Genomic DNA, 7,908 nt, shown 5'->3' with positions numbered 1-7,908 from the left:
TTACAGAGCCCAGTTAGGACCCTGCTTGGAGTGAAAAACGAGTTGTATTTAGAAACAGGAGGAATCTGTGCCTAAACCTGGAGGTGACAGCAGATACCTCATTGAGATATCTTTACAACTCCCTTTAGAGCAGTCTGATGTTGTTGATTACATTGAAAATAACTTAATCTTCACTGAGAGGTTTATTTAAGAGAGACTCGATTCATTCTCCAGTTTCCTTCTTCCAGATCAGCAGATGGCCCTAAGCCAGAGGAACAGACCACACTTCCAGGAACCATCTGCACCTGTCCAATTGCTGTTTGACTGTCTGGGCCTGACATTGCTAATTATATCTGCCCATTATTTCCTCTGACTGCAAAGATGGTTCTGCTGGGTCAGATGATCAGACTTGGCAACAACAGCCAGAAAAGATGAAAAACAACCCACAGGGACAGGGGGTTTCAGGCTCACCTGAGGCCAAGAAACCCAACCTGACATAGACCACTGCGTAGACAGATGATCCCTTGGTCTCATGCACTAGAAGACAATCAACAGGACAAAAATACATATTATGAGCCCCAGGGTCTGGATTAGGTAATTCACAAGTGGCTCAGCCGGTATCATAGTTCAACACAGTGCACACACTTCACAAGTAGGACCAGGAAGATAAGAGCAGCAAACCTCAAGGCAACTTCAACAAAGCCAGGGCAACTCTCTGTCCTCTTAAAAGGAAGAATTTGTCAAAGCTGCCATAGATGTCAGCACAGCCCTTTCCATGGGTATCCCAGTGCTGCAATAGCCTCTTGAGGTACCCCTGAGTGGATGCTTAGCCTTCTCCTGACCCACAGAGGAAGCACTGCCCAACCTAAGCTGTTTGCTGGGCCACACAGACCCAGACTGGCCACAGGTACCATCTGGGCTGGTACTCAGACAAACCTCTCCTGGAAAGTGGGATGAACTTAACCACCAGTGAAGAGAAGAGTAAGCCCCCAGTAGCCCACCAGGTCTGAGACTCCAGACCTGCTTATCCCTGGATGGTCCCCTATTTCTGGCAGGTTCCCTGTTGCAGAAAAGGGTCTGGGGTTCAGAGAGCATCCTCTGATCCTTCCAGCTCCAGCAACATTTCTTTCCTTCTCTGAGTCACAAAGGAGAGCAGGGAGGAGCTGCTGCTGAGTGAGAAGAGCCTCATAGAGCCAAGCTGTCCAGTCCCTCTGCAGGCATTGGCGTTGCACCAGAGACACACTTGGCCCTGCAGGTTTAATCTCGCTCAGGAGGAAGATGGTTCTCCTATTCATCATGATATTGCCAAGTGTAATGAAGACTAATGAGACAACACAGATTGCTGGCAAAAGACAGACGTCAGCACGGCCTGGCACTGCTCCAAGGGCTTTATCCCACTTTATGGCACTGGAGGACCTGACCCATCGCAGATAAGTGCTGTCAGTAGCTTTATCAGAAGTCCGACACCTGCAACACCGCCTCCCCTCACAAATCAAAGAATGCATTTCCCCTCACCACCCAGAGGAAATCATTTATTCTCCCAGATGCCCCCGACCCCAGCAGAGGTTTCTGGGAGTCAGTGAGCAACTTATAGCCCCGAGCAAGCGCTGTCCAGCTGAAATCACTACAGAGTAATGAAATCAGAGGAAATGACCTGCAAACGTCAGGAATGATTCCAAATGAACCTCCAATTTAGCTCTATTGTTTGGTCTGTTTGTAAGTAGACTGTATCTCTAATAGCTTAATTACTTGTGTATTTGGCTTGAGAAATACAGCTCTGACAGTGGAAGATTTAAATCCAGCTCAGAAGTTTCTGCTTCACTGTACTCTTCGCCTGCTCCTGCTGGTTCTCTGCTGCCCAACCTCACTAACCTGCAGTAATACATCCCTGAGATCTCTGTACAACACTTTTAGGGGAAGATCTGAGCCCTGCTGAAGTCATTCCTTCCCCATGAGTTAGGGAGGAAACAGAATTTCATCCTCTTAATACACCCAGTATGGACTCTTAATTTTCTTACAATAAGTAATCACTGCTTTAGCCCTTTCTGGCTGAGTCCAGCCTAAGAAATAGTCCATTAGACCCCAGTCTGCAAGTATTTTTGCCACTTTTACTGGCTTTGCAAAATCAAGAGATCTGGGAATGATCTGGACTTATCTTGTTTATCTGAGATGGCAGCAAAAGGGAGAGATGAGACAGTGCCTGCTCAATCAGCCAGCACTAAAGGAGCTACATTAGCAATTATTATACTCAGCCTTATCTCCTAAGGACAACTTCACCAAACTTGTTAAAGAAAGAACAGACTGACACTACTTTATTATTTTCAAAGGGCCTAGATTCAATAACAGAATCGAGTTTTGGAAATGTCATTGAAGCACAGGGTAGAGAAGGCTCTGAAAAGGCTCAGTCGTGGTGGTGGGTAATATGGTGGGATGGGAGCTGAGGAAGATCTTCCAAAACCACAGAATATTCTAGGTTGGACAGGATACATGGGTTGGTGTTCTGCTTTACACTGACAGGGTTAACTCACTGATTAGCTCAATTACTGCCTGTCCCAGGAGGTCTTTGTGCCTTTTCCTTAGGGCCAATACCAGAGGCTAAACTCGGACCCAGAATCTTGCAGAACCGAAGAAAAAGCAGCGTCTGACGGTGTGGTGCCCTGTCCCATCGCTGCTGGGCGGGGGCTGGGAACGCTGCCCACGGGCAGGCACGGGGCAGGAGCTGCAGGAATGCAGGTGTCAGCTCATCTCATCTCCTGCTGCCGCGCTCACACATCGCCAGCGATCGCGCTGCAGGAGCCGCTGACACACTTTGCTCGCTGGCGCGGCCACTGAGCCGCGTGCGAGTGCTTGATCCAGCCCTGCATGTGGCCGAGACAAAAAGACAAACTGATGTGCTCCTGTCAGGATGCATCAGCGGGATTCCCGACGAGTGGTTCAGCAATGCCTCTTCTCTCACAGAATAGCCTTGCCTTGTGCTTTCCGGGCCATTTGCTGCTAAAAGAGGGAGGTCTTGGCTTGCAGAACCCTGACACAGCCCCCCAGAAGTGCTGGTGCAGAGCAGGGCACTTTCCCCTGCCCTCTGCAGGTGGCTGTGCGTATTAATTCCCTCCGGGCTATAACACACCCGTGCCCTGGTTGGAGGGCGTTGGGAGGGCTCTCTGCTGGACAGGACAGCTGCACATCCTGCCCAGCACCAAACCTGGAACAGAGAAAGGGAAGGGGGGGAAATGACTCCTCACATCTAACGATGAAGTGATGGTGATGTGATGGTGATGACACATCATGGATGTGGCTTGAAAAATTTCCCAACAGCTCTACGAAAGTGGCTCTTTGAAGGGCTTCTGGCTGTTTTCAGGTAACTGAACTGCCCTCGAAATCCTCATGCAGTAAATGCCTTTGTACCACCGTCCCTGTGCACACTCCACCCAGAGCCCCTACCTCTAAACCACCTCTCCCAAACATCCTCCCACTCCAAGAGAAGGGTGGGAAGCAAACACTGTGCTTTGCCAGGCAGTGGCAGGGATGCATCCCCAAGGAAGATGAGACAGCTGGAGCCCCAGCTGCAGCACCTTTGTGGGAGTTTTCTCAGCAGAAAGCAGTTTTCCAACTCCAGCCATTTTTTGAATTTAGATCTTACTGTTACTAGATCTTACTTACTAGAAATGAAGGGGTTACTTGGTGTTCAAAAAGAAAACTGAGAGCTTCCTCTTGCCATGATGAGGGACACAGAGGGAAGTAGATGCTGGAGGTTTGTGCTTTCTACTCTTTCCAAGGGGCATATTGAAAGAAAGCCATTGGCAAGGCAGCTGCCAGGGAAGTGGCCTTGCTGTTTGGGTTTGGATTTCTGAATCTTTTAGTGGAAGCTTTTAATTCTGGATGAAAAACAGCTTTGTCACTCAAAACCCCCCAGCTGTGCTAAAAAAGGTGGTTTGTGGAGGGAAAAAGGACATTTCTGCTTCAGAAAACAAACAAAAAGCAGCCCAGATCACACTGGCAGGTGGATCAGGAGCAGCAGTACAGGGGGATGGCTGCTCATCATCCCAGTCCATTATCCCAGTCCATCACAACTGGGAGAGCATCCCAGAAGTCCAACCAGCTCATCTGCAGGGGCAGACCTGCTTTCACTCTACCCCAGTACCTGCAATCCTGCTCTGGCCCAGCACCCCTTCAAAGCTCCCCAAAATCCTTTGGGTTCTGTGTAGGGGAAGGGGCTGTGCTCCCTACTGGGATGGGCGTTGCAGCAGAGGAACCTGCTGTGTTTTGACATTTTCCTTGGAACCCAGTGACTATCTCAGAGGAAAAGCAGAGTCTGTCTCATGAAACACCCCAGGGTGAGTCATGGGCCCCAAGTGAAGGGGAAGAAACAACAGACTTAAAAAAAGACTTTCAGGGTCATCTGTAGGTAAGCCCTGCCCAAAGAAGTGACACAAGAAGAAGGCTTGGAAAACTCCTGGGACACCCAAATGAATGTAGACCTGGCTCCATCCTGCAAGGTTCTTCATGACTAACCAAGGGGAAAAATCCACAGTGGGAGCAAGAAGCTGGAAAATGAGGATTTTCCTGGTTTGGACTCTGTTTCCAGGTAAGAGCCAGGAGCAAGGGTGAGGGAATTCCATCTCAGGGGTTCTGGCAGAGCTGTGGGCAGGCTGGGGCCAAGCAAATCCAGGAAGCCCACCATGGTCATAGCAAGAGCCCAGCTGATCTTGACTTTTTCTTGTGGCTGTTACAGGGAGCAATCTCTGAGATCTGCTTGTACTGCTGCCATGTGAACCCTGGGAACAAGGCTTTTTACTCTTTTAATAACACACACTCTTGATGAGAGCTCTTTTTTCCTGACTGGGGACATCTCCTCTCAGCACTGTTCCCTGGCACAGTGGGTGCACAGACACAGCCTCCCTCAGGACAGGGTGTTCCCAAGAATCTTGGACTCAGATCCTTCATGGTTCTCCAAGGCAATGCCAAGATGTGTTTGCAGCACCTATTTCTATCCCCTGCAGGTGGCTGGGCAGTGACAGGCCCCAAGCAGGTGACAGCTGACCAAGGCAGCTCACTGGCAGTGTCCTGCAGCTACAAGCCAGGCTACGAGAAAAATTCCAAGTACTGGTGTCGCCAGAACTCCCTTGGGGTTTGCTTCACCTTCATCATCCAAACCAGTGGCTCAGAGGTGACGGTGACACAGGGCAGGGTGTCCATCAAGGACAACCACACAGCACATTCGTTCACGGTGACACTGAGGGATGTCATGCCAGGGGATGCAGGGCTGTACTCCTGTGGGGTGAAGAGGAAACTGTGGTTCAACAGGTCCCACACCACCAGGGTGGTGGTCTCTGCAGGTAAAACAGGGCTGGAAGCAAAGCTGGCATTAAACCCCTCCCCTTTTCCTCCTCCTCCTCTTCCTTGGTGCCCATGGCATTGCCTGGATACCCCTTCTCCACCTCCTGCATCTCTGTGGCCAAAGTTTCAGGGCAGAGACCCCTATGCAGGGGGAAGGATGGTGTGTGTGTGTGTGGCTGTGTGTGTGGGTGTGTGTGTGTGGGTGTGTGTGTGTGTCTCCACTTTGCTCTTACTCTGTTTCTTTCACAGCTGTTTCAACCACAACAGAGGGCAGTGATGTGGGCCCGCTGACCAGAAATACTCTGTGCCCCAGGGGCTCTGGGGAGCCTCCAGTGCTGTGAGTGATAGCTTGGGATCTGGGTGAATCCCCAACACCATCCCCTGGCTATAGTCCTCATCATCATTGCACAGACCCTACACAGGCTCCAGCATAATCTCCTTTCTTCTACACAGGTCCCAGCTTGGTGTCACTCCTCTGCTGCTCCTTTTCAGCTTGAAGGTGCTCATAGCCCTGGCCCTGCTGTGTGTGGCAGCCTGGATGAGGAACTGGTGCAGGAGCTGCAGCCGGGAAAACAAGCAGCTCTTTGAGGCGACCGGCAGCACCAGAGCACTGGGCTGCCCTCCCTTCCCAACCACCTCCGAGCCTCAGGGACGCTCTGCTGTGCCCTCTCCCCCCACCCTGCCTGGGCCGTGCTGCCCATCACATCGTCCCCGTGCCGGGAGGTGCTTGGCTCCAGGTGATCCTCTTCCTGTGAAGCCTCCACCCATCCTGGCAGTACCTGTGCTGGAAAGGGGAGGGTTTGGGGTGCAGAGAGCCTGTGTCTGTGGAGCTAGAGCTGCTAACTGAAGACAATTTTGCAATAAAGCTTGGGTATCCTGCAGGATCCTGTCTGCCTGTCTGTCTGCCTGCTCTCTCCTTCAGCTGTCAGCACTGCCTGGGATGCTGCACTGTGGGGACAGGCTGCACTGTGGTTGTGAGGGACATGGAGTCACAGAGGGTACACAGGCACCTGCTCCACTATGGCCCAGCTGAGTCCCATCACATGGAGAGGAGCCCTCAGCCCCAGGAGCCTCACCTTTTCCTGCTCTGCCCAATGCCACCAAATGCCCATCTCCATCTGAGCAAGAGACAGGGAAGAGTGTCTTTCCACAACTGTCCCCACCATTACAGTACCTACAGGGGATGGGGGACACAGGGGGAGGCCTGGGGGACACCTCATCAGGGCATAGGGGTCCTGAGTCACAGAGGGGTTGTGCTGGGAACAGTCTGTGGGGATGTCCTGGTGAGGGCAGCGTCAATGGGTGCTCATGTTCAGCTGCACTGGGAGAGAAGGCATTCCCATAGGGTGGCCATGCAGGAGCTCTGCCCCAGCCTGGGGTCTTCTCTGGTGCTCAGGGGGTTCCTGTGCAGTGCTGAGCCACCCCTCCGGAGACAGGTCACCTGTTGGGTGCCCTGCCAGGCCAGAGGGGCTGGGCACTGTGGCAGTGTGGCTGTAAGAGGCGGAACTGGGCGCCACAACTGGGAGCCATGCTGGGGCAGAAAGGGAAGCAAGTGCTTCCACTAACCAGGGAAGGCAGGAAGGCAACTGAGACCAGAGGGAACAAGAAACCTCAAGCTCTTCCTAAATCTCCAGCTGCAACAGAGTTGTTATTTCAGGCAGAAGAGGAAGCAAAGGCTTAGAGGCACAATGAAGAAGGAGAAGGAGGGTTGGCTCAACGTGTGGCCCAGGCTACCCTGTCCATGGGGCTCCTCTTGATGCTTGCCTGAGCACTGCTGCCAGGTAGGGTTAAGGGGATCCCTGGGGCTGGAGCCCTACACTAAACCAGTTCAATGGGGCAGGAGGTGTCAGTGCAGTGGCAGCATTCCCACAGCTCCTTTGTCTCCACAGGTTGCAGGGCAGTGACAGGCCCTGGCACCGTGCAGGGATTCCTGGGGGGGTCCCTCTCGGTCACCTGCACGTACCAGCCCAGCCTGGAGACAAAGCCAAAATTCTGGTGCAAACCGGGACTAATTTATCCCTGTGATGAGGACATCATCATCACCTCAGAGTCACAACCCGTGGTGCGGCAGGGACGATTCTCCATCCGGGACAACCGCACACACCGGGCATTCACGGTGACTGTGGAGGGTCTGTCCAAGGAGGATATAGGCTCCTTCCGCTGTGGGGTACGACTGGGAGTACACCGGCTTTATGAGAGTGTTGATGTTAGAGTGATTGCACTCTCAGCCCGGTTCCTGCACTTTTTCACCCCAGCAACAGTGACCGCTCCGTTGTGGGACTGGGGCCATACTGAGGGAGGAGGTGTCACCCTGAGAGAGGGAGGATGGAGAAGAACAAGGTGCCCACCTGCCACCGGCTGCATCCCTCCCTCCTTCACACCTGCAACCCCGACGCTCCAGCCGGACGCTCCACACGGGACCCGCGGCTCTTTCCACTACTTCCCAGTGCTGGCCGGGCTGCAGCTGCTGGCGCTGCTGGCCATGATCGCGGCCGTGCTCTGGGTCAGCCTGCGGGGCTAAGCCCCCGCCGGGACCCCATAGCAGCCGTCAGTGCCGCTCTGCCTCGGGCGGCCCCGCCCCCGACGGCACGGGCA

The 7,908-nt window shown here is 53.1% G+C and overlaps 2 protein-coding genes across 2 annotated transcripts; both read left to right on the top strand.

Annotated features, from left to right (window-relative positions):
* The first annotated feature begins 4,453 nt into the window (after positions 1-4,453).
* LOC139680944 (CMRF35-like molecule 5) lies at positions 4,454-6,160 on the top strand. Its single transcript, XM_071573995.1, has 4 exons — positions 4,454-4,561; positions 4,977-5,312; positions 5,563-5,650; positions 5,767-6,160. The coding sequence occupies exons 1-4, from the start codon at positions 4,480-4,482 to the stop codon at positions 6,158-6,160; spliced, it is 900 nt and encodes a 299-aa protein (XP_071430096.1). The 5' UTR covers positions 4,454-4,479.
* An 894-nt stretch (positions 6,161-7,054) lies between these two features.
* LOC139680942 (CMRF-35-like molecule 4) lies at positions 7,055-7,834 on the top strand. The gene is given in 2 exon segments (XM_071573994.1): positions 7,055-7,094; positions 7,203-7,834. Coding segments are annotated over 2 exon segments (672 nt in total).
* Positions 7,835-7,908: the final 74 nt, after the last annotated feature.

This window comes from Pithys albifrons, chromosome 19 (assembly GCF_047495875.1).
Source record: "Pithys albifrons albifrons isolate INPA30051 chromosome 19, PitAlb_v1, whole genome shotgun sequence".
Classification (NCBI taxonomy): domain Eukaryota; kingdom Metazoa; phylum Chordata; class Aves; order Passeriformes; family Thamnophilidae; genus Pithys; species Pithys albifrons.
The sequence above is the reverse complement of the archived record's forward strand: the minus strand, read 5'-3'. Positions and strand labels throughout refer to the sequence as shown.